This window comes from Antechinus flavipes, chromosome 4 (assembly GCF_016432865.1).
Source record: "Antechinus flavipes isolate AdamAnt ecotype Samford, QLD, Australia chromosome 4, AdamAnt_v2, whole genome shotgun sequence".
NCBI lineage: Eukaryota > Metazoa > Chordata > Mammalia > Dasyuromorphia > Dasyuridae > Antechinus > Antechinus flavipes.
The window spans coordinates 290143973-290171547 of record NC_067401.1 but is presented as its reverse complement, the minus strand read 5'-3'; the positions used below and the strand labels follow the sequence as shown (position 1 = coordinate 290171547).

The 27575-nt window shown below is 36.9% G+C and overlaps 1 protein-coding gene across 1 annotated transcript in view; it reads right to left on the bottom strand.

The window, feature by feature from the left end:
* The window catches only part of CCN6 (cellular communication network factor 6), a 57730-nt gene extending 35979 nt beyond the window's left edge, over positions 1–21751 (bottom strand). The window contains exons 1-2 of the mRNA XM_051996728.1: positions 21558–21751; positions 4889–5140 (exon numbers count right to left, since the gene is read on the bottom strand). Of these exons, the coding sequence (XP_051852688.1) occupies positions 4889–5140; positions 21558–21751 (446 nt within the window). The remainder of the gene's footprint in view (positions 1–4888; positions 5141–21557) is intronic.
* Between the last annotated feature and the right edge of the window lie 5824 nt (positions 21752–27575).

Genomic DNA, 27575 nt, shown 5'->3' with positions numbered 1-27575 from the left:
CTTCACAGCCTGAAGCAGCAGTTTTAAAATGAGACCATGGACTTGACCCTGCATCGACTGTACTTTGGACTGATATGAGGGACTTTGGGAATGGTTGATGACTGACTGTTAAACCTTTCCTGGATCATCTATTACTGTGTGTTTTAAGATTTGGGATGGGATTTGTTAAAATTGTGTAAATTATTGCTGATATGTTTTTAGGCCTTTTTAGGAAATGCTACTGTATTAGTCTGTTATGTGTAGGGATTTTGATTTGCTCTTGGGATTTATATGGGGAATGGTCATTTGATAATTCCTTTCCGTGAGAAAAAAAAGGGGGAGGTAGAGATAGAACATTGGGGAAACTGGTATATTTTTTTCAAAATACCTGAAAGAATGGGAACCCCTAGCTCCTATTCACTTTGCCTTAGGCATTTCTGCCCCACCCCCTATCTCACTTAGTTCAGATTGAATTTGGATGCTTTAGTTTTAGAATCCCTTATTTTGTTAAAATTTCCCTGGCAGACTCAGTTTTGAGATTATTTTTTTTAGAAAAGTTTTAGAAATCAGACACCTGTCGTGACACTGGCAGTCTCTCTGATCTGTTTTTCCATTCCTGTAACCCCAGTTCATTAAGTAGTTCAGGATTTCAAAGGACCTTGAAGTTTGGCTTGAGGCACCTAAAAAGTTTGGAGTTTGCCTGCCTTGATGGTCTAACTGTGCATAATCTGCTCAGAAATCTGTATTCTAGTAGCAGCCCTGCCTGTTTCTCTGGGTGGGGACGGGTGGAGCTACTACAAGCCTCATCCTTCCCCCATGGAGAGGGCTGCCTCTCTGACTGGGCCTTGGACCCTGCTGCTTTGTAAGCAGAGACTGAGTTAAGTGCACAAATGACCACAGACCTAACTGTCCATCTCAAACTGGATTCTCTGGCTGAGATGGTGCTCCAGAACTGGAAAGGACCTGACATGCTTGCAACAAGGGAGCCTTTGTACAGCTGTTAACTCTGGGATTATCAGGGAGAGACTTGCTCTTGCCATATGAGTCCTTACATTTTTTCTAGTTTTATTTTTGCTCGTTTGCTTTACATAGGGTGGGTCAAAGACCTCCTGGATACCTAGAGGAAGGTGCTAAGATTCAAAGGTTTGAATATTTAGGAGAGAGAGTGTGGAATGTTATGCCACAGTTTTCTTTAACTGTCCTGACTCAGTTTCCCTGTCTCAGTTTCCTTAACTGTTCTGTCTCTGACCCAGTAAAACTAAGGATTATTCGCTCTCGGGTTATAAATTAGCAAGATAAAAGAGTAGATCTCCTGATTCTTTTATGGATTTACAATATTCCTTTAGAATATTCCAAGACCAACCCATGATATCTTTACTTCTTTGTCTCTGGAATTTTTAGGTTTTATGGCTTCCCCTCCCTGATAAAAAAACCTTCCCTCCCTTTCTCTTCTTTGTCTCCAAAAAGGTATTTAAGAAGTTGGGGTTCCTCCATTCATTGCTGGAGAATGGCATCTGGCAGCTGTATGCTGGACGCTGGATTCTTTGGGTCCTCCAGCCCTGGGACCAATATGGATTCCTTGGTCCCAGTATACTTATCTCTGTCTGACTGGATAATCTGAGACGAGAGTCCTGTCCAGGCAATCTTACTCTCCCATTAATAAAATATTAAAAACTCTCTAATCTCTCTCCTGCCTCAGTTTCTCCGGCATTACAATTAGACCTAGCCTTGTCATTTTATAGATGAGTAACCAAAGTCCAGTCAGTCAATCAGCAACTATTTATCAAGAGAATTGTTTATGAAGGACAGCTAAGAGGTGTAACAAACCAAAACTAAACTGGAAGGAGTGTTGGTGTATGATTTTTTGTTGTTGTTGTTTGCAAATGATTGTACACTCAATAATGCCTCCAAACCTGATTTGCAACAAAGTATGATAGATTTTCTGCCACTTGTACTAATTTTGTCCTAACAATTAATACCAAGAAAATTCAGTTACTCCATCAGCCAGTACCACACCATCCATATGTGAAACCATCATCAGATTACAGCAAATGGTGAAATTTTGAATGCTATGGATAAATTCACTCATCTTGGCAGTATACTTCCCAGGAATATATACATACATTCGAGGTTGGCACACATTGCCAGAGCTATCTCAGTGATGGGGAGGCTCTAAAGGAAAGAGTGGGTGAGGAGAAGTATTAGACTGACTACCAAATTGAAGGTCTACAGAGTCGCTGTGCTGACCTCACTGTTGTGCCTGTGAAATCTGGACGTACACCAGCACCATACCAGGAAACTGAATTGCTTCCATTTGAATTGTCTTAGGAAGATTGTGAAGGTCACCTGGCAGGATAAGGTACCAGACACTGAGGTCCTTTCTCCAACTACACTGCCAAGCATTCCAACTCTACTGCAGAGAGCACAATTCTGTTTGGCTGACCACATGGTTTGAATTCCAAATGTATGCTTTCCAAAAGGACTATTTCAGAGAATTCATGCAGGGCAAGTGTTCACAAGGTGGTCAGAAAAGGCGGTCAAGGACACTCTAGAGGTCTCTCTTAAGAACTTTAGAATTGATTGCATGAGATGGAAGACACTGGCACAGGAGCACTGAGCATGGTATGCCCTCATCCAAGAACTCTATCAGCAAAGCAGAATTGAATTAGGTCAAAAAAAATGTGAGATGTTCAAAATCAGAAAATCCACCCTAAATGTCCATAGGAACTGTTTGTATCTTATCCATGGCAAAGCATTCCAAGCTCATATTGGTCACTAATTTGACTCTAACATAATGATGTTTTGGTTCTCTTCAAAAATTAAGTACACCAACCAACCCAGCCTGTGAGTTTAAATCCAGCTTCAGACACTTACTACTGAGGGACCCTGAGCTAATTACTTAAACCCTAGTTTCTTCATTTCCTCATCTGTAAAATGGGGACACACTGAGGAAAAAACAGCAAACCACTCCAGTATTTTCGCCAAGAAAACCCTATGGATTTTGTCCATGGAGTCAGGTAGAATTGGGCATGCTTAAGTGAACAACACCACCAGGCAGCATACTGAGTCAGTCTCTTCCCTCAAGAAAGTTGACATTGTAATAGAAGAGACAATACAAACAATTATGTATGTATAAGACATAAAAAGGATAAACTGGAGATAAGACAGTAGAATTAAGGGTAAACTAAAAGCCTTCTTGTACAGAAAGTGGGATTTTAGTTGAGATTTGAAGGAAGCCAGAAGGCTGAGAGGAGGGATAGAGAATTCCAAGCTTGCGGTTCAATCAATGAAAATTCAAAGACTGGAGATGGAGTTTCCTGTTTGAGGAGCAGTGAAAAGGCCAGTGTCAAATGGATCACTGTGGGATGGATGGTAGTAGGAGGAAGGGAGAGGTTAAAATGTAAGGAGAATGGAAAGTTAGCAAGGGCTGCTAAGAAGCTTTTTAAAGGTCACCATTGTACTTTCCATTAAGTAAGAATGAAAGCTACTATATGAGGCCTAATGAATCCCAAAGAAAAATTTTTGTGCTTAATATCCTAGAATAATTGTTCTCAAACTTTTTGCTTTCAAGACTGTTTTATACTTTACAAAAATCTTTGAGGAACTATGTTTGGGTAATATCTATCAATATTAACCACACTACAAATTAAAATCAATATAGTTCTAAGATATTAATTCATTTAAAATAAGTCCATTATATGTTAACATAAAAATATTTTTATGGAAAAAAACTTTTCCAAAACAAAAATTTTGTGAGAAGAGTGGCATTATTTTACATATGTTTGCAAGTTTCTTTAATATCTAAATTCTGCAAATCTCTTTAATGTGAGGCACCTAGATGGTGTCGTCCAGGGGTCCTCAAATTTTTTAAATAGGGGGTCAGTTCACTGTCCCTCAGACTGTTGGAGAGCCAGACTATAGTAAAAATAAAAACTTTGTTTTGTGGGCCTTTAAATAAAGAAACTTCATAGTCCTGGGTGAGGGGGTTAAACATCCTCAGCTGCCGCATCTGGCCCACAAGCTCAGCTGTAGTTTGAGGACCCCTGGGCTGTAGTCGATAGAGTGATGGACCTGGAGTCAAGAAAACCTAAATTCAAATCTGATCTCAGACATTAACAATATGACCTTCCCCCCAAATCACTTGAATGCCACCTGCCTCAGTTTCCTCATCTGTAAAATGGAAATAATAATAATACCTTCATCTCAGAGTTGTTATAAGGAACAAAGTAATATTTGTGAATTACTTAGCAGACCTTAAAGTGTTATATATAGAAGACAGGTTCTCTCTGCACTCAGTTTGTTGTTCTGATTGAAGTGTGTGACAAAACTCTGGCACCACATAGTTGGAAAAAGAAGGAGTATTTTCATCATCAAATCACATCTTAGTATTATTATATGCACCCCCTACAAGGATCTCAGGGACCATACTTGGAGAACTTGGGGAACAGATGGTCTCTTCCAGTTCTAAATCCTAATCCTAGTATTTTAACTCCAGCAAAGGTCTCATCTTGCCACAAATGTGTTCCTGGGTTCTTGAAGGCTGGTGAAAGGAAGAGCTGAGGAAGGCACAAATTTTATGTTGTGGTACTGGGACTTTAGGGACAGGTAGAGAAACCAGGAATAACTACGCTCAAATCCTGTCTCAGATATTTACTATCTGTGTGATCCTGTGAGATCACAGTTTAATCACTCTCATCCTCAATTTCTTGCAAAATTAGGAGGTTTTATCTTCCAGCCTTAAACCTATGAATTGGATTCTTATGTATGCAATTCTTTATGCAGGATACATCTCCCATCTTCACTTGCAGTGAAAGTTGTAGGACTTTGGGTGGCGCAATGCGCTAACTTATAGGTCTTGCAGAGCTGGCCGCTCAATTCAACCCGCTATATTCAATAGGAAAAACCCCGCCTTCTGCTCTTTAGTGCCTGAACACTGCCGCATTGATGGCGAGGTTGCCACTGCAGGGAGTGCAGCCGAGCTCCAAGCCCGCCCCGCCGCGCCCTGCTAGACTGCTTGCTCTGCCGCGGGTCCCAGCGTGTTACATTGTCATCGTCCTGGCCGGTCTCTTCCGATTCATTCCCCTGCCGGCAACCTTTGTCTTCTCCCAAGCTCACATAGTTCCTAAAGAAAACGCTCTCTTTGGGATTACTATTGCTCTTCCTTAGAAGAACAATTCCCTTTAAGAACCAGGTTCATTATAAAATTTTCATTCAACCCTAAATGGAAATAAATGCAATTTTAAGATGTCTTTAAATTATTTATCTATCTAGATATGTCTGTTTATCTGTCTCTTTTATTTATCTGTCAGTTTAGATGCTATACAGAAAAATGTTTTTCTTCCATCACTGTCTCTTTTCAACCATCCCCTCTCCCCACAGACACCTCCTTTGTAACAAAGTAGTTAAGCAAAATGAGCCAACACACATTTAATGCAACATTGTAAGATCACACGCTCTTTGTTTCTCTGTCTCCCCTCCCCTTTCTCTGTCTCTGTCTTTGTGTGTGTGTGTGTCTCTGTCTCTTCCTTCTTCCTTCTCTCTCCTTTTTTTCTTCTCTCTCTCTCTGTCTGTGTGTGTGTGTGTGTGTGTGTGTGTGTGTGTGTTTCTGTCTCTCTGTCTCTTTCTGTCTCTCTGTCTCTCTCTCTCTGCCTCTGTCTCTCTGTCTGTGTGTGTGTGTGTCCCTGCATCTGACTCTCTCTTTCTCTCCCTTCTCCCTCTCCCTCTCTCTCTCCATATATTATTACATATAGACATATATTTGGATATCTTACTAGTTGCCAGTAAAAACTAGCATTTTTTTAAGAGAGAGGGATTTCCTATCAAAGATTTCATTTTTTTCAAGTTTTTCAAGGAAGATTTTATAAATATATCATTTCCCCCCTCCCATCTGATTTCATTGTATGATTCTGTAAAGACACTACATTCCATGGAATCAGATTAGCAATCATTTAACTTCGAATTAGAAAGTTCCCCTGAGCACTGTGATTTACCCAGGATCATATAAGCCTATATATGTCAGAGACTAGGCTTGAATCCAGATCTTATTGATTCTCCTTACACCTTGATTGGTTGTCTGTCAGATATTTTTGTAGAGTCTGAAAATAATTGTTTTATAAGTACTATATTTTCATAGAACATTATAATATAAATCTGAAAGGACACACCCCCAGAGTGAAACCGCAATTGTGCATAGTTCTGAAAAAAGACATTAAAAAAAGTATGCCCTAGCATATCCATATTAACCCGGGAAGACTCGGACAGATTTATATTTATGGTCTAATCTATGCTAAATTACAGCATTACAGCAGTTAAAACTTGGCAGAATAAAACCAGTCTTGCTGTTAGGCCCAGCATGATTGTAAAGTAAGGAACCTAATTCTGACTCCAAAAACCACACCCAGAGATCAGTCTCTTAACAAATCTTCAGGCACTGCAGAAAGAGCATCTTCAGGAAGTGGATACTTGGCAGAAGAATGCTCTGATCCTTAACTATCCTTAAGAATAAAGTGTAGTTTTTCTGTCGGGTGTGGTACAAGACCCATTGTTTTAATCAAATGTGATTCTAGGTTTAGTTTGTCACTTGGTTTTGTTTTAATCACTGGTGTGTGATTGGTGATTTCCTTCAGGTGAGAGTTCTGGATAACAGGGCTCAGCAGACCTTCTTCTTTGAAAATTGTAAATTTTTCTGGGATTATCAGATAAAGGTTCAAAAGTCATTTGAGGGAGAAATACTGCCTTTTAAACATTAAGAGAAGATAGTGCAATGTATTCCACATCCATATATTAGCAGAAAAGGAGCTAAATTTAGGTCCCCATGTAAGATATTGTATTGGTTGCACATTCTACGTATTTAATCAGTGTTCATTAATATATTTCATACCAAATACCTAGAGTAGAAGTTCACACTTTAAAAAAATCATCATAGTAATTTTACCATCAAGGTAAGTTCCTTAAGAATAAGATCTGTTTGACTTTTGTCTTTGCAATCCCAGCATCTAGTACAGCACCTGGCACATAATAGGTATTTAATAAATATTTGCTGGTTGGTTGAATGATATAGATGATAGATATAATGAGAAGATTACTAAATTTGGGCTCACAGGAATTGAGTTCAGTACTGGTTCTGGTTCTGGTACTGATGTGGAAAAGATTCCTTTCTTTAAGATTCCCACCCCTCCTAGTTAATGTAATTACCCTTTGACTCACAAATCCTGGTCCCTGTGTATTCCAATAGAAGATCCTTTGCTTGTCCCAGCTCCGCCCGCCTCTGAGCCAACTTTGGGGCTACACTCAAAAGCCCCTTGAGCTAAATCTCCCATTATAAAAGGGACATGCTGGGACCCTCTCTTTGCAGAGGTCCCAAACATGCTAGCCATGTTAAGACTCTGTCCACTGGACCCTCTGTCCAGGGCCCTCCTTATCTCTACCTTCCCCTATCTCCTTACTTCCAAACCCAATAATAAACCTCTTTTATCAATCTAGCTCTCAGGCCAATAAATGCCTTTATTGGGGACTTGTGCCTACTAGACCTCATTTACGGCTATATCTTTGCGCTGAATCCAAGGGGTTGCAAGGGAGCTCCTTTTGACTCCCTATACCCCAAATCTACCACTAGACCTCAATTAAACCCTAATTTCATTTAGGTACCCCAAATCTAGACTTCAACATTACTACCTATATAAACCTGGACAAGTCACATCATTTCCTTGGATCCATTCCCTCATCTGTAAAATGAGCTAGATAATTTCAAAGACCCCTTTTCCAAATCCTATGATCCTATTAATTCTTCTTTTTCTTTTTTAATTATAGCTTTTTATTTACAAAACATATGCATGGATAATCTTTCTCTTTTTTTTAACTTTTTAATAACTTTTTATTGATAGAACCCATGCCAGCGTAATTTTTTACAGCATTATTCCTTGCACTCACTTCTGTTCCGATTTTTCCCCTCCCTCCCTCCACCCCCTCCCCCAGATGGCAAGCAATCCTTTACATGTTGAATAGGTTACAGTATATCCTAGATACAATATATGTGTGCAGAACTGAACAGTTTTCTTGTTGCACAGGGAGAATTGGATTCAGAAGGTATAAATAACCCAGGAAGAAAAACAAAAATGCAAGCAGTTTATATTCATTTCCCAGTGTTCTTTCTTTGGGTGTAGCTGCTTCTGTCCATCTTTGATCAATTGAAACTGAATTAGCTCTCTTTATCGAAGAGATCCACTTCCATCAGAATACATCCTCAAACAGTATCATTGTTGAGGTATATAATGATCTCCTGGTTCTGCTCATTTCACTTAGCATCAGTTCATGTAAGTCTCGCCAGTCCTCTCTGGCAAATCTTTCAACACTGACCCTTGCAAAACCTTCTGTTCCAAATTTTCCCCTCCTTTCCTCCACCACCTCCCCTAGATGGCAGCTAGTTCAATATATGTTAAATATGTTAAAAATATATGTTAAATCCAATATATGTATACATACTGATACAGTTATATTGCTGCACAAGAAAAATTGGATCTAGAAAGAAAAAAACCTGAGAAGAAAAATAAAAATGCAAACAAACAATAACAGAAAGAGTAAAAATGCTATGTTGTGGTCCACACTCAGCTCCCATCGTCCTCTCTCTGGGTGTGGATGGCTCTCTTCATCACTGAACAATTACAACTGGTTGGAATCATCTCATTGTTGAAGAGAGCCTCGTACATCAGAATTAATCATTGTATAGTCTTGTTGCTGTGAATAATGATCTCCTAGTTCTGCTCATTTCACTTAGCATCAATTCATATAAGTCTCTACAGGTGTCTCTGAAATCATTCTGTTGGCCATTTCTTACAGAACAAAAACATTCTATAACATTCATATATCACAATTTATCCAGCCATTCTCCAACTGATGGGCATCCATTCAGTTTCCAGTTTCTAGCCACTACAAAAAGGGGCTGACAAACATTTTTGCACATCTTCCTTTAAAATCTCTTTGGGATATAATTTCACCAGTAACACTGTTGGGTCAAACGGTATGCACAGTTTGATAACATTTTGAGCATAGTACCAAATCGCTCTCCAGAATCTCTTTGTTGATTCATTCACAGTTCCACCAACAATGTATCCGTGTCCCAGTTTTCCCACATCGCTTCCAACATTCGTCATTATCTTTTCCTATCGTCTTAGCCAATCTGAGAGGTATGTAGTGGTATTTAAGAGTTGTCTTAATTTGCATTTCTCTTATCAATAGTGATTTGGAGCACCTTTTCATATGACTAGAAATAGTCATTCAATTTCTTTGTCTGAAAATTGTCTGTTCATATTCTTTGCCCATTTATCAATTGGAGAATGGCTTGATTTCTTATTAATTTGAGTCAATTCTCTATTTTAGAAATGAGGCCTTTATAAGAATCTTTGAATGTAAAAATGTTTTCGCAGTTTATTGTTTCCCTTCTAATCTTGTTTGCATTAGTTTTGTTTGTACAAAAACTTTTTAGGTTAATATAATCGAAATTATCTATTTTGTGATCAATAATGATCTCTAGTTCTTTTTTTTTTCATTTATAATTAAGCACAGATTTGCAGGGTACATCATCCTGAGCTGTACATCCTGAGTTCCATTGCTCTTCAGAAGACATTATTCCATTCCTTCCTGCATTTTCTGATGGGTTTAGAATAATCTTGAATTATTAGAATTTCCTTTCCTTTGTATTTGAAGGTCTTTCTTCAGATTGCTTGCAGAAGTTGTTAGTTTCTGAAGTAAATTGCTAAATTTAACTATTGTGTGTCTCAGAGTCTACGCAGGAGTCCTCAAATTTTTTAAATAGGGGGCCAGTTCACTGTCCTTCAGACTGTTGGAGGGCCAGACTATAGTAAAAACAAAAACTTTGTTTTGTGGGCCTTTAAATAAAGAAACTTCATAGTCCTGGGTGAGGGGGATAAACGTCCTCAGCTGCTGCATTTGGCCCGCGGGCCGTAGTTTGAGGACCACTATGCCTCTCTACAGCTTTCAGTTGTTTTTGTTTTACTTTTTGAAGGTGATCCATCAAAGCTTTACATTGGTATTTTATTTTCTATGTTCAGAAGTTTTAATATTTCCTGCATCATAGTGTTAAGTTTTTTGTCTTGCCATGTTCTTCTGGGAGATTTATGATCCATTGGTTATCTCTGTTCATCCTGTCTTTGAGATCAGTATATTATGCTTGCATAGTGAGCATATTTTTAAAAAATAATGTTTGCTTTCCTTCTAAATTGTTCTCTACTTCTGTATATTTGCATTTCTAATATCTTATTTTTTTTTGTTTCTTTGCCATTACAGATTCAATTTTTTCTATTTTGTGCATTATTTTGCTATGCAGGCTATAAATTCTGCTCCCATAATTCTCATTTCTCCTTTAAACCACTCAGAAACAAAATGTTGTGGTTCCATGTTCTCACATTTTACAGGATACTCATTCTCATGAAGTACTAGATCATTTTATTTTGCTTTGCAGTATTTATTCATAGATGCACAAATTCCTCTAAATAAAAATCTACTAGATTTTTGTTGGTTGTTAATGTTTCCCTATTTATATAAGTGCTTATGTTCAAGATGTTTGAGTTTTCTAATTCTAGAAATCTTGCAATTTCAACCTTTCCCCCATGATTTTCTCTTTTTCCCTTTTTGATTCTGTCCCTTAAAAAGGTAGTTTTTAGGGGGATTGGATCTCGAGGCACCTCAGCTTCCTCCTTGGGCAATTCGTGGTTCACCAGCTCAGGTCTCTTGACTTTTGGATGATCAGAACTGGGCCCAGGTAGATACTGTGTTAATTCTCTTAGACGTAGTAGAATGCTGTTCAGTCCCCTTTACAACATGTTCTTTCTGGCTCTCTGTTCCTAATTCTCAGTACCAGCAACTTTGCAGCACTGGTACCTAGTTGTGGCCCCTGCAGACTTTTATTCCTGAAATCTTTTATTCCATCTGCCTTGCTGCTTGTCTGTTCCTGCCCAGACAGGCAGGAGCCAGGGGTCTCCACAGAATTAGAAAGAGGAAGATCAACAGGATTGTAAGATTGTATTGTGAGTCTCTGCGACTGCTAGTGTATCCTCAATGCTGCTAACATGTGAGAAGGGAAAAGCATATCAAGTGAGCTCAAAGTCAATGAGCATCAGTACATGGAGTTTAGTTTTTCAATCTTTTTGGATGCTGGGGGTATCCTTAGAACATGGAGACAGCTAAAATTGATTTTATTTTTAATACATAACTTCTATTTTACAGAATTTTGAGCATGGAGACAGCTAAAGTTGCTTTTATCTTTGGTACATAATTTCTATTTTGGAAAATTTTGAAAGGCTGTGAGAATCAGAGAAACTAGTATTCTATTTTGTTACTCATATGACCTAGAGATCAATTCTTATTTCTTAAAGGCTCTTTAAGAGTAAGGAAAAGGCAAACAAAACAAAAGCTTTATGCTACAGAAGGAAGAATTCAGGGCAAGGGCACTAGCTCAGCTTCCCCCCTTTCCTCATCCACTCCAAGGTTACTGAGGCTTATGGAAGCTTCAAGGCAATTTATATGGTAGATAGAAGCACTAAAACTGCAGGAGGTTTTGTGGGAGCTGAAAGAACAAATGAAAAGCTAGTAGGATTAGATCTTTAAGACTCCTTCCATTACTAAATCTATGATCCCATATGTGTTTATTGCAAGGTTCTTACCCAATGATATGACCAAAACACCAATGAAATAAAAGGAAAAAGGAAAGCAATTATTATTATATAGCAAAGAAAGGGTGGTGAAGGGGACAGAAGTTGCTGAGAGTCACAGTTTATCTTGTCCACATGCTTTTATTCAACTGCTGCTACTTTAAATATGAAAGCTTTGCCTAGATAACCTGGGAAATTGTTGTTCAGGAAAGCAAACTCCAAAATCTGAAATAATTTTATAAAAAAAATTATTAAGTTGTTTGTTAGAAAAAAAAAAAAGCAGGAAGGAAAGGGTGAGTCTCTCTTTAAGTTTTGTTTTGTTTTATTTTGTTTTTTTAAGTTTAAGTTTTTAAGTTATAAAGAGTTTGGATAAAGGTATAAGGACACATGCTTGGTTGGCTACACATAGGTAGTAGGTAGTCTCCAAGAGAAGAGCAGTTTGAGATGTATAGCATCCAATAAGTCAGCCTAATTTAGCAAACCCAAAACATTTGGTGGGCCCAAAACAAGACCTGAAGGGACACAAAACAAACAAATACTGGATGGAATCTAAGCATTCTTTACAACCATCTGGGTTTCCTGGAGTGTCTCTGAGGTCAGACTGACCTCTACTATAAGTCTTTGGGGTTAGAAAATTTTCCAGCCACAATTTTCTAGGTTGAAACAATATAACTAAATGATAAATGATAATCCATAATACTCTTTTGAGACTTAAATCCCAACAAGATGAATCTCATCAATATCTCTGTCTTCATAGACTACAAAGGTTTGGAAACATAAGGAACTTTAAAATTCATTTAGCTCAACCCCCTCATTTTACAGAAGAGGAAACTAGATCCAGAAGTATATTTTTCAAGATACCTTTCCTAAATCCCTCAGTTGTGAGCATCTGTCCTCTATTCCCTCCCAATCACTGTGTATTTATTTTGTCCATATCCTATTTTTACCTTAATGTGAACATGTGGTCTCCCCCAATAGCTCTTGAGGGTTAGGGACTGTCTTTTTTATTTATATCTCCAACATCTAGCATACTGCAAAGCACATTAATCGATCAATTAATAAACACTTATTAGGAACCTACTATATGCCAGGCTCTATGCTAATTAAATTCAGAAACAACAAATTCTGCAAGCAATTAGCTCAGATTTGCAGGGTAGGTCACGTTGGGCTGTATCTTGAGTCTCATTGCTCTTCAGAACGTATTATTTCATTCCCTCCTATGTTTTCTGGTAGGTGTTTAGAAACTGTCTGTTGATTTATTGACTAAATTGACTTGCCCAAGGTCACACAGGTAGTAAGCTGCAGAGGTGATTGAACAGGGTGTTTTCACAGCATCCTACAATGAAATCAGAGGTCTGAGGGGAGAAAATAATATGTTCATAAAATCTTTTTTAAATTGAAAAAACTTTCTGGCTCTTCAGCCAAATATATGCTTTCATCAAAATGGAAGGCTATCTTTCATTATTTCCTTTGGAGACAAATAATATTATTGATAGGGTTGATTTCATCATACATTGTAGCTAACGAGAAGCACCATTTCATGGCAAGAGGAGCCATTAAGTTAGTTGAAGCTTATTCTTGGACAGATGCCATATTTTGTATTTGTATTTGTATTTGTATTTGTATATAGTATTTGTATACTACAAAATATAAAGAAGTAGAGAAATTCTATATAAAATTAACTAGTTCATTCAACTAAATATATGCCTTGGAGCTTAGCAACATCAATGTGATGGTGGGCAAAGAAACTGATGATGGTGAAAAATATGTAGAAAATATAGTTTAAGACTAAAAAATGAAAGAAGTCAGAGGCTTATAAATTAGAACTCAGCTTGAATAGCATTAATATTTTCTTCAAAGAGTCAGAAAGTGCTGAGACTTGCAAAATACCAACAACAATGTAGAAAGAAAATTGACTATCTTCACGTAATTTTTTAGCCTTTTCTGGAACAAGACTGTCCTCAGTTGTTGGAATGTGTTCCTTCCTCACCTCAACTTCATTTTTTCCCTCTAATGTCCTTCAAGATGATTCACATCTCTTGCAAGAGGCCTGTTCTGGTCCAATTCTCTTCCTCAAGTGCCTTTCCCCTCAGACTACCTGCCTTTCATACTTTATATAACACATAAAGTTTAATATTATATATACACATATATTTATATACATAGATACACACACACACACACACACACACACACACACACACAATACTGTGCATACTGTCTCCTTCATTTGAATTCAATCTCCTTGAAGACAGGAACCACATTTTTGCCTCTCTTTGTATCTCTAGCTCTTAGCGTGGTACCTGATTGTTATTTATGAAAATGATGTTCAAGATGATAGAGAGTATACTTACTATAATCCACACCTAAAGAAGAGTTCCCTCTATGATTTTATTGTGATATGTTCATGCAGCTTCTACTTATAACCTCTTAATGTAATCAAAATGATCTGAGGCATGCTGGAACCAGCTCAAACCTAGAGCCAATTAAGTTCAGTGTTAGGATTTACATTTCAGAAATCAGCTTAATTTATTGATTTGTTGATTGTCTAGACTTGAAAAAATGTTAATAGGCAGATTAAATTTAAAAGTGTGTCATGAATACATTTTTCCCCTGGAGAAGAATCATTAGTTACCAACATACCATTGGAAAGGACAAATATCTACAAGGATCAACTTCCCAGCTTCCATCCCCATCTCCATCCACATAAAACTGAATTATCCTCAGACTTGGTAGACTTCAAGACTCCTTGAGTCATTATACCCTGCTCTGTTGATCAGACATGTGGAAATGAGGGGGACATCTTCTAGAGACTAATGCCACTGTATCCTTATGGCATATCCTTGCTATAATTGCTATAATATGAGTTCTTCATTCAGTCCTACAATCAAAACAGAACTTAAGAGGGTGCCCTTAACAACAACCCACTCTAGTTTGTTTCATTTTAGCTATTAAAGTTTTTCTCTTACATCAAACTGAAATCCACCTTTCTATAACTTGCACCCATTTTCTTAGTGGACCCAACAACAAGAAGATACATTTCTAGTGTAAATGAAACCCTTCAAAAACTTGAAATTGACTATCTTGGTCTCCCTTACTCTTCTTTCCCCCCAGGGTGTTTTCTTTTTCAGGCTAAAAACTCTAGTTCATTGAACCAAATCCTGTATGACCTGGTATTAAGAGAAAACTGCCCATTTCCCACCTCCCATTGTGCTCATGTCCTTCCTAAAATGGCACCTAGAACCAAAACCCAGATGTATCTGAGCAAGGCAAAGTAAAGCGAAATAATTATCTCCCAAGTTGTCAACACAGTGTAATGCTGGAGAAACTGAGCAAGACAGAGGTTAGAGACCAATTTCATAGATTATTAAATGGAGAGATATACTAGGACCAAATGGATCTTGGTCCCAGGGCTGGATGAGACTATCATCTCAAAGAATCCAACCCTAAGTATCAGAGGGCAAGCTTTTTTTATAGGATAACATGAACAATGACATAATGGGGGAGGTACCTGGATGGGGATAACCTAATGGGGGGGGGGGGAAGCACCTAGGATGACATAATGGAGGGAGGTACTGGAGAGGTTACTGGTATTCTAATGACATCTAAAATGGATAAACCTTTATCCTGTCAAACATTAAGAAGAAAGATATAAAACCTTTATCTTATCAACCATTTAAGAGGGAATGATTATAGCCTGGGGTTTTGGGGCAGAGCAACTGAGGTAGACCTTTATCTCATCAAACATTAAGAGGGAAAGGTTATAACCTGAGGCAGAGTAACTAAATAGGACAATTAGGGAAATTAGGTCAGGACATCAAAAAGTAACTGTGCACAACAACAATACCCCTAATGTTATCGGTTTTTTTGGTTGTCAAGTCAACCTTTTCACTAACATTGAGTCTGTAAAGTTCTAAATTTGAAGTCTCTAAATTTGGGGTAGCTAGGTGGCTCAATGAGTAGAGCACCATCCCTGAAGTCAGGAGGACCTGAGTTCAAATATGGTCTCAGACACTTAACACTTCCTAGCTGTGTGACCTTGGGCAAGTCACTTAATCCCAGTTGCCTCAGGGGAAAAAAAAAAAAAAAACAACCTCTAAATTTTTTTTCCCACACAATTTATTGTCAAAGCAATTGACTCATTAAATTGATCTTTTTTTAATCTGCAAAAAACTTTATGCTTAATTCTTTTAAAATTCATCTCATTATTCTAATCTGTTAAGGTCTTTTTCTATCCTTATCTAGTATGAATAGAACCTTTCAGCCTTGTGTCACCAGCATATTTGATAAACACTATATCCACATCTCCTTATGCTTTCTGCTAGAAGCCCAGGATTGAAGCCTGCAAGACAAAACAAGAGGTTAACTATGTGGGAGTCATTTAAGAGTTGCATGTCTGTGTGCAATGAGATTATAAAGTAGATACAGCAAAACTCAAAATTATTAACAGATTATTAAAAAGGATAAAAATGACAGGAAGATAATGATATACAATTACCAAAGTTTCCACCTGACCTGTGTCAGTAAGTAATTGTCTCCGAAATTGAGAAATAGATTAAAATAAATAACTTCAATCTGCTTTTCATTATTCCTTGAAAAATAAAATTGATATGAAGCAGTTACTACAATGAAGTTTACAAATGGTCTCAGGAACTGTCTCAGACAACAAAGATTTGATATCCTTGACAAGTACAGAAACATGGTAGTGAAGGTCAAAGCCAGTGCATAATACAAACTCATTTGCAAAATATAACAGAAGGATGATGGAAAATTGAACAATTTCACCTCACAAAACAAGCCAAGCAATAAAAAAAGAAAAAAACCATAGAAAGCTTCTTCTGAGATGCACCTAAGAGCATTCATAGATGAAACTAGAAAGGACAACAAGTAAATGCAAAGTGGAACAGATTTACCAATTTCTTTATGGTACTCTATTCTCAAAATCTCTGACTATGATGATTTTCTATAATACTCCAACACATTTTGATAATCTGCATGAGAAAGTAGAAGGAGCACTTTTAGTCAGAATATGCCCAAATACATGCAGAAGAAAATCATCTCATAGCCAGTTTGATTTTAAGGATATTTGGAGAACTTCTCAAAGGCAGGAAGATAACAGCTAGCATTTATATATGACTTTAAAGTTTACAAAAAGCTTTATATATATATATATTACCTTATTTCATCCTCATAACTATTATCATTGTGAAGTTTTATTATCATTGTCATTTTATAGAAGAGGAAACTTATGGCTGAAAGATAAAGTAACTTTCCCAGAATGAAACAACTAGTAAGTATCTAAGACATCAGTTACTGGGAAGTAAGGACATATTCCTACTTTATCACCTTTATAAAATATGAGAAAGGTCTCCATACATGTATCTTTGATATTTGAAAAGATAACACATAGGTTTTCATAGATGATTTTGTATAGCTAAACCCAGTTTCATAGTCACATAATTTACTGAAAAGTGTAGAAAATACAAGATATCTTCATTTTTATTATTTCTTAATTTTTAAAAACTCATGCAATAAAGCAAAAAGAAGTCTCAAAAGCTGTCTTTTAGCAAGGTAGCTGTCATGCATCTAAGATCCCATAAGGTTTATTTGATAGAAGCAATCACAGAGCTAGTATGAATATAACCTTTGAGCTAGAAATTAAGTGGATAACCATCAGTTGGGCTATGGCAGAATAAGTTGTGGTCTATGAATGAAATGGAAAGTTATTATTCTATAAAAAATGATGAGCAGACTGATTTCAGAAAAGCCTAGAAAGACTTACATCAACTGATGCTAAATGAAGTTAGCAGAACCAAGAAAACATTGTACACAATAACATTATGTGATGATCAACTGTGATGGACTTGTCTCTTCTCAACAAAATGTAGTGATTCAAGGCAATTCTAACAGTCTATTGGGATGGAAAATGCCATCTGAAACTAGAGAAAGAATTCTAGAGACTAATGTGCAATGAAGCATACTATTTTTACCATTTTTGTTATTGTTTGTTTTTTCTTTTTCATGTTTTTTTCCCCTTTGGGGCTGATTTTTCTTGTACAATGTAACAAATATGGAAATGTGTTTGTACATATTTAACCTATATCAGATTATTTGCTCTCTTGGGGGGAAGTGAGATTAAGGGACGGGGGAAAAAATTTGGAACACAATATTTTACAAAAATGAATGATATAAATTATCTTTACATGTATTTGGAAAAATAAAATACTATTTTAAAAAAACACCAATCCTTTATATAGCTATCCAGCAACAGACATGCAACAGATATCCTGTAAGGGGCCTTATAGGTCAGATGAGACCTATTTTTTTTTTTTACAGATGAGAAAAGTAAGGTTCAGAAATGTTAACTGATTAGTCCAGGACCACACAGCTACTAAGTGTCTGAAGCAGGTTCAAACCTGGATCTTCTTGATTCCAAGTTCAGCATTCTATCCATCAGTACATGTCATAAAGCATTGCCTGAACAAAGTATCAATGGAAGAGAAGTTCTTTTTAAACTGCTATCTTTTCCAAAAAATCAAAATCATGTGGAACCAAAAGGGTAATGGAGGGTGAGGTATATGACAGATAGTAATAGACTATAGAACCTTATCAATGATGACAGATAGTAAATGGAGTAAAAAGAAATCATCAAAAATATATGTGACTGAGAAAAAAAAAAGGTGGAATGGACACCTTAAATGCTATGTTGTATACGTACAATGTTTAACTATCTAGAATAAGACCTTCAGAATATTAGACAGATTCCCTATAGAGAAATTATGGAAAAACAAGGTCAAAAATTGCATAGTTGGAGATATAAATAGGCTGTGATTTGCTGTAGTATAAGAAGTATTACTTTTTGTAACAATTTAGATGTGCAGTGTAAGTTTAAATCAGTTTATATACTACTTCCCATAAGCCTACAAAAAATCAGTTTGCCATTGAATTGATTATCCATTAAGAGAGATCAATATATCTAAGAATCCTACCACATGTTATTTTCCTAGAGCCATCAACTCAGAAGTCACCTCAGTTTCTCCAAGCCACATGGGTGCTCTGGCCACACAAAAGGCTGCAGTGTCCGCATTGGCCACCAGAGGGTATTCAGTCTACATATGTCTTGACTACTTCTTATTACTGCCATTTTACACAGCTTTGAGCATCAATTCTAATCAGGTTCAGAATGTAACTAGGAAAGGATTTGGAATACTGCTGTGAGCTGTTCTACTCAATTCATTCTCAGGCTGGAATGACTAGCCCAAGTTCAAGATATTTTGTGGGCTCCCAATTCTAAAACTAGCTAGCTCACCAGTGTCCAGCCAAATTAGCTTCAAATCAGCCAATTAACCCATCAAGTCAGGAAAAAGCCTTGCTGAAATAGCACTGAAAGAATGGTAGCAATACGGCATTCCCCACAATCCTGCAGCACAATACACATGCAGCATCTGTAAGAGTGGACAGCTCATAGTTTGCAACTAGAGAGCTATGAGGGAAGAGGAGGAGCTCACAGTCCGATCCGTCTGTACCACTGATGTCTTTGTACATCATTTTACATGGTACATCATCATTTGATTTCCTTTTCTGTGCCTGCTCATCTCAGTCCCACAATCTCTATTGGATGCAACCTCACTATCACCTCCAGCTCTCGAGGCATTCTGGCCTGGCACATTTCTAGAGAATGCAGAAATATGTATTACATCCTCCATAATGAAGGATCAGTCTCGGGGTCAGGAACACGTGGGTCTGAGACCAAATGAATTTTGATAAATACCAAGTGTCTGACCATAAGCAAGTTCTCTCATTGCCTCCAAGCTATTCTCTGAGAATAAAGTTGCCTAGTTATTGATACATTAAATGGAGGGAATTTCCACATCAGGATTTTCTCATCCTGAAGAAATCATAGGACTAGACACCCTACAAATGTTTTAGGCACAAAATTCAAAATCTTATTGTCCAATATTTCCATATTATGAATTTCTGAAATCATATTTACAATTCAAATGGAATATATATATATATATGAAATACAATACATGATCAACTTCATTGTTGATGATAATTCTATTTTCCACCAAAATATGAGTGGTACAATTATTATCTCTCCTCACCTTTTTTTTTTTAGCCATAGACAAGGGATAATTTGGTTTCTTTGTCATAGGAATATAGATTTTGTGAAGAGTTTGACTGGGGGCTTGAAAATGCTAACATAGATTTTGTAAAGCTCTGAAGTTCCTTATACCAACTCCCACTTCAACAAATGAGTTGGATCCTGCAAGGCTACCCTTCAGGGTGCTAGAACTATCCCCTGAGGAGCTTGGGGGTACATTTCTCTAATTCTATTTGCTCAAGTTCAAATTCTAGTATGTGCCACCCAATATCTTATTAGTGATTAGTGTTCTAGTTTCTTTTAACCAATTAGTTTTTACAAAGAAATATTTACTGAGAAGATACAGCATGAACAAAAGAAGCATGTTTTCCCAACAATTGGGGAATACATTCTCTTTTACATTATTTCAGTCCCTGGGGAAAGAGGGCTCAAATTAAAAATAGTTTATATATAGTATTCATCCCAACTTGACTTCAAAATTCAGAATAGCTGATGAATAAATCACTGTGGTTCCCAAATGGTTAAACTGGAACTATGCTGGGTGAAACAGGTCACTAGGGACTTCGTTCCTCACCATATAGACTGACCACAAATTCATGGCATAGATTCTAGCTCCTAGAATTCTTGTTTCTTACTATTATGACCTTTGCAAACTCAGAAAGTCATAACTATCTCCAATACCCCTTTATCTAAAAGCAGGAAACATAGACATAAAAAAGACAAAGAATTGGAGTCCATATTCACAGGTCATATGTTGATCTCAAATGAGAAGTAAGACCTTACCCTATCTAGAGGCTTATAGCATGTCTCTCCCATTGCTGGGCAGGAAAAATGAAAAATGAGTATGTGTGTGAGAGACAGACACATAAATGTGAAACTGTGATTGCTTGCAAAATAGGAGGCAGCTATGGCTGTCTGATCTCCCAGGAGCTCCCAGTCTCCAGAGTCTCTCTGTTCCAGCTGCATAGAAAGAATGAAATGTAATAGAATTATGGACCATAAATCTCTTCAAGAGCAAAAGAAGGGGAAACTTAAAAATTTACCAACAAAAGACACAGAGACAGAGAGATAGAGACACAGACAGAGACAGAGAGACTTGGGCCAATTTATGCCATTTAAATGTACTCCATTTGATCTCTTTCCTACAGAGCTGGCAAATGGAAATCAGTTATAGATTTGCACATGTTCTAAAATGGAAAGCAAAACCTTTCACCAAACATATTACCAGGCTTTTATAGCAACAATCTCCTCAACTTCTTTCACTTTGATTGGTCATAAGCAGTATTGTACATGTTTTGGGGATGGCATTCCATTGGCTAATGCCTTATTATATCAATATTGTTAAATAGAAATATATTGACTGGGGACTAAATAATGATGGAAGAGACTTCATTTCATAAGGCTTGGACAATTTGCTGTTTTGTCCACATCATTTACTAGAAAAGCAGCCTTCACATGGCAAAACTAATAGGGATTGGGATTGTCTCCCTTAGTAGGGGTTGAGATATCTCAGTCTGCAGAAGTCTCTGTGTGTCCTGGTGCTATATCCTGTATGCTGAAAAATAGAATCTAGAATTAGAAGGGATTTTAGTAGTCATCTAGTCCCATATTTCATTCAGTGAAGGACCTCACCTTTCTAGAACATGCAGCTTCTGCTTAAATATTAGAGTGATGGCTAACTTTTTACCTAACAAAGGAAATAATTTCATTTATACACACACACACACACACACACACACACTTGTTGGTATAATTAATATTCACAGTACCTCAATGAAATTTACTGGAAGAAATGGAGACGTGACCATGGCAAAAGCAGGAAATGTATGGAGTCATATTTTCCAGCAAGTTTAAGTTTCCTCTTCTTTTGCCCTTGAAGAGATTTCCGGTCCACAATCCCATTGCATTCCATTCTTTCCATGCAGCTGGGAACAGAGAGGCTCTGGAGCTCCTGGTGGGGCGGACAGCCTACAGCTGCTGCTACTTTGCAAGTGGTCATTATATCACAAATTGGACACGAGAAAGGATGATCTTCAGGATAAAGCTCTTTGAATCACAATAGCAAAACAGAGATCTGAAGCAAAGACGGGACCACGCCATTGTTGTGACTAGGGAGCTGTGCAGGAACCAGAAGGATAGGACCAGAACAGAGTGGTCTCTGAAGACTAAGAGAGATAACTCAACATCACCCCTATTTTCTCCCAAAGGTTTGAAGACCCGATGTAGGCAAGTTTCTGCTGTGTGACTCCCTCCCTGCCTCAAGGGTGATCAAGTTGGGTGGGGAGATCAGCAGGAAAAATGACTAAACAAAGACAATTCTTTATTTTGCTTCTGGGAAAGCTACTTTACTGCAGTTTAGTACGTTATAGGGTCAAAACAGTCAGTTGTTCAAGTCTTATGAATGAAATGAAGTCAGATTTCCTTAAGGCAGGATGGGAATTTTGGACACTATTGTATTCTTTCTGAGAGTCCTCTCTCTCTCTAGGATAACAGGATCCCACAATAATCTTTCATGATTTTAGGATCTTCTCACTCTGGGGACAATGATGACTCTCAGATAAAGAATAAGACAAGACTAAAAAAGAATTAACAAAAAAAAAAAACCTTAGATGATATGATTTCAGATTATATGAGTTTCAATTATCCATGATATCAGTTTATGGAACTGAACTCTCTTAAATTGAAGTGTAAGGCAAGAAATTCTTGATATGGAACCTAGTATATTAAAGAACAATAAATTCAGAATGCCTTTATAAGAACAATGGTAAAAACAACTTTGTCCTAAATCTGTGAGAGATCATCCAAAAGACCTAGGAAAGAATCTTGCTTTTCTCAAGAATCAGGGACTAAGAAATAAAGCCCAGCTAGCTTGGGATAAGGGATGAACCAGCTTCATATCATGGGACAAGGCTAAACTTTGGAACTATGCTCTGTGCCTCTAATTTGGTACCTGAATATATTTTGCAGCCAAGATTTTTCAAACTATAGTTAGATTGATCATGTACTCTAAAAGTGGATTGAGTATACAATGATTTGGATATTTCACTTTTCAAAGATGGAGGTATTTAATTGCAGAAGGAGAGCTGATTTTAGAATGGGAAGAGATGATTTTGAGTCAATACTTTTTACTACCACCACCATCACCACTACTAATACTACTGTTACTACTATTATCACAACCATCACCACTACTAGTAGTGTTGTTGTTTTTACTGCTACTACTACTACTCTCACCACTACCACTACTATTCTACTATCAATACAACTACTACCACTACAACTACTACTACTATCACCATCACTACTACTAGTAGTGTTGTTGCTGTGACTACTACTACCACTACAACGACTACTACTATCCCCATCACTACTACTAGTAGTGTTGTTGCTGTGACTACTACTACTACTACAACTACTACTACTATCACTATCACTACTACTAGTGGTGTTGTTGCTGTGACTACTACTACTACTACAAGCATTTATGTAGATCTTTAAGGGTTGCAGAGCACTCTATATATGTTATCTCATTTGACTCTCATAATAATCTTATTACCCCCATTTCACAGATAAAGAAATTGAGATAGGTAGAAGGTAAATGACTAACCTAGGGTCTCCCACATAAAATGTTTGAGGCAGAATTTGAGCTAATGTTCTCCTGACTCCAAATCCAGCCCTCTATTTACTGTACCAGCTGGCTGTCTAGCTCATTTTCTCAACTGTAAAATGGAAAGTGAGCATACTTAAGTCAGCATTTCCTAGACCATAGGGTTGTCATGAGGAAAATGCTTCATGAAATTGTAAGTGCTAGATAAATATGAGTTTTTATTGTAGTCTATTCTCTTTTAAATCTTGAGCAATGACAGCAGAAATGAATGTAGACAGATACTAAGCAACATTAGAGTTTTGGATATTCCGCCATCAACTAATAATCACAGTTGACATTTATATAATACATTAAGGTTTACAAAACACTTTACATCTGTTATCTCACTTGAAATAACATCCCACTAGGTAGTAGTATAGATAATATTATCCCAAATTTGCAAATGAGCAAACTGAAAAGAGGTTACCCAATTTACCCATGGTACATAGTGCCAGAAGCAGGATTTGAATCCAGGTCTTTCTGACTACAAGTTCAACACTCTATCCTCTAACTCAGTATGCTTTTCCCGGCTATGTGCCATAGATGTACAAGATTCTGTAGGGAATAAAGTGAACACACACAGTTTGAATTCATGGAATTTGCAATGTGAATGGCTATATTTGGCATGAATACTGCACTTGACAGCCTATCTTATGGATGAAATCACAGTGACAGTGTATTTGCCAGGACCACTATAATATCCCCAGCACCAATTAACCAAATGGTTGATTTGAGGCAATGAAGTGATACACTGAAAATGCATTCCTGGTCCTGGAGTTAGGAAGACCTGAGTGGGAGTTCTGCTTTTACTGTTATCGTCATTCAGTCATTTCAGTCATATCCAACACTTTGTGTGACCCCATTAGGGATTTTCTTGGCAAAAATACTGGAATGATTTGCCCTTCTCCAATTCCTTTTACAGCTCAAGAAACTGAGACAAACAGGGTTAGATGATTTGTCTGGGGTCACACAGCTAGTAAGTGTCTGGGGCTGGATTTGAACTCAGGTTTTCCTGACTAGGCTCAGAGCTCTACTCCGCCTCTAGCTGTTCAGAATCCTGCTTGAGACAATATTAACTGTGGGAGACCTTGGGCAAGTCACTTAACATTGACCCAGCTTTAATTTTCTCATTCCTAAATAAAATAAAGGTATTGGTTTTGATGGTCTCCAAGTCTATGACACTATTATTGCAATTCAATCTGAAATGAACACAAACATTCCTAAAAATTGTTTAATTTGTATCCAAATTCCATATTCATCCCATCCTTCATAAAGAGATACCAGAATAGCTACAATAATGACCTTATAATTTAAATTAGTAAATTTATATTCTGCATTGATTAAATAATTTATGATAATTTCATTTCAGAAGACACAATTTTCTCTAGAAATTTCTTTCTTATAATCTTCCTCTATATATACTTCCCCATGTTTTAGGCAGACATAAAACATACATACATGATACCACAAACTATCCCTCCCCCAATCTTTTTTTGTCAGTTAATTACCTTCTAGAATATTTTCCTTCCTTGGTCAATGATTTCTATGATTTTCCCAGTGACCCATTTTCATAATCTCATAAAATTATCTTTTACTCCCTTAAAATCATCACCCACTATCTCCAATCAGTCACCAAGGCTCTTGGATCTACCTTCACAATATTTTTCATTTGCCTTTTCCTTGTCATTACCACCATCCACTACACTTGTTTAGACCCAAATTAAGACAACAAGACATGGAATTAGGATGATGTTAGTTCAGATTATCCTTAATCATTTACTACCCTGTGGTGCTAGGCAAGTCATTTAACCTTTGTTTGCTTTAATTTCATCTTTTGTAAAAAGGAGACAGAAATAGTACCTATCTGTGGGATTGTTGTGAGTATCAAGTGAGATATTTGTAAAGTGCTTTGTAAAAAACTATATAAAGTTATATATAATGCTATTATGTTTATTATCAAATTACCTATCACCTGCATTATTGAAATAGTTTCCTATCAATCTCTCCATACTGTCCTTTCTATCTGTCCTAATGTAAGATTAATGAGGTGGGGTTTTTCAGTAAATAATATTTTAGAGTAGAAACAAGCAAAAAAGAGCAAAATTTAGAACCATTTATTTTGTTTTATCTGTAAATAGAATAGAAATTAGCAAAAAGAAATAAGTAAGTAGTTTTATTTTTCCAATTAATGTAAAGATAGTTTTTAACACTTATTTTAAATAAGATTTTGAAGTCTAAATTTTTCTCCCTCTGTCCTCATCCTCTTGCCCAAGATGGCAAACAATCTGATGGAGGTAATACATGTGCAATTATGTTAAACATTTTTCTACCTTAGTCACGATGTAAGAGAAAAAAACAGAACAAAAAGGAAAAGCCATGAAAAAAAAAATTGAAAACAACATACTTCAATCTACATTCAGACTCTATAATTCTTTTTCTGGGTGGGAATGACATTTTCTTTCTTTCTTTCTTTCTTTCTTTCTTTCTTTCTTTCTTTCTTTCTTTCTTTTTTAATCATTCTATACATACTTTTAAAAATTCACTTTTATAATAGTTTTTTATTTTTCAAAATACATGCAAAGATAGTTTTCAACATTCACCCTTACAAAACCTTGCATTCCATATTTTTCTCTCTCCCTGTCCTCTTCTCCCCTTCCAGCCCCTGCCCCACTCCCCTAGACAGCAAGTAATGCAATATAAGTTAAACATGTGCAATTCTTCTAAACATATTTCCACCTTTGTCATATTACACAAGAAAAATCAGATCAAAAGGGGGAAAATGCAACAACAACAACCAAAAAGGTGAAAAACCTATGCCTTGAACAACATTCAGTCTCCATAGTTCTCTCTCTGGATATGTGTGGCTCTTTCTTTCACAAGTCTATTAGAAATGCCTTGAATCATTTTACTGTTGAAAAGAGCCAAGATCATCACATTTGATCATCATGAAATCTTCTTGTTGCTATCTATATACAATGTTCTCTTGGTTCTACTCAATTCACTTAGCATTAAGCACATACAAGTCTTTCCAGGCTTTTCTGAAACCAGGCTGCTCATCATTTCTTACAGAACAATAATATTTCATTACATTTATATACCATAATTTGTTCAGTCATTCCCCATTTGATGGGCATCCACTCAGTTTCCAGTTTGCCACTTCAAAAAGCATCTTTTCTGCTACAAACATTTCGGCACAAGTGGGTTCTTTTCCCTTTTTTATGATCTCTTTGGGTTACAGACCCAGTAGTGGTACTAGTTTTGTGGCTCTTTGGGCATAGTGTGAACAGTATTTTCCCTCATGAGACTTTTGGAATTGTTTTAGATCATTATATTATTGAGAAGAACTAAGTCAATCATAGTTGATTGTAGAGGGCCAGCACTAATGGAGCTGCCTGAAGCTTTACAGGGGTTAATACACTCTGAGAGCTGAGGTTTGTTCTAAAATGCAGGCTCACCACTCTTCCATGATCAAGATAAAGAGCAGGATGTCCTGACCTATTACTGATTCTGGTGGGATCAAAGAAGTGCTGTTAATTAAGCACAAGAAAATAAAAAATAAGGAAGTAGTGCATGAAAACATGAAGACATCAGTAAATCACACAGTCCAAGATTCCTATAGAAAAACAGTTCTCTTCTGTGTATATAAACTTGGACTCTCAAATGAATAAATGGACTTCTTTGCTGAAGCACCTGTCTGTCCTGAAGTCATACTTTCTCCTCATCGAGGTCCTTGAGCTGGTCTCAAGTGGCGCTTGAACAGGGATGGAACCAAATGGAGACAGAAAGAGGAGAGAGGTTCAGTGCCATTGGTAAGGCTTTATTCAACCCCCATGTCTCATAAATCTTTTCAGCCTTTTCTTTCCCTGAGGGTGTTTCTTCTTCCTCACTCTCACTTTCAGTTGATCATCACACAATGTTACTGTTACTGTCCAATGTTCTGATTCTGCTCGCTTCACTCAGCATCAGTTCAAGTAGATCTTTTCAAGTTTTCCTTAAATCTTGCTTCTCATAGAACAATAGTATTCTATTATATTCATGTACCACACACAACTTGTTCATTCATTCCCCAATTGATAGGCATCCCTTCAATGAGATTAGTCTTTTTAATACACAAATCTATTCCTCTCCTGACATTTCTGTAATAAACATCGCATTATCTACCAACTATAGTTTAAAT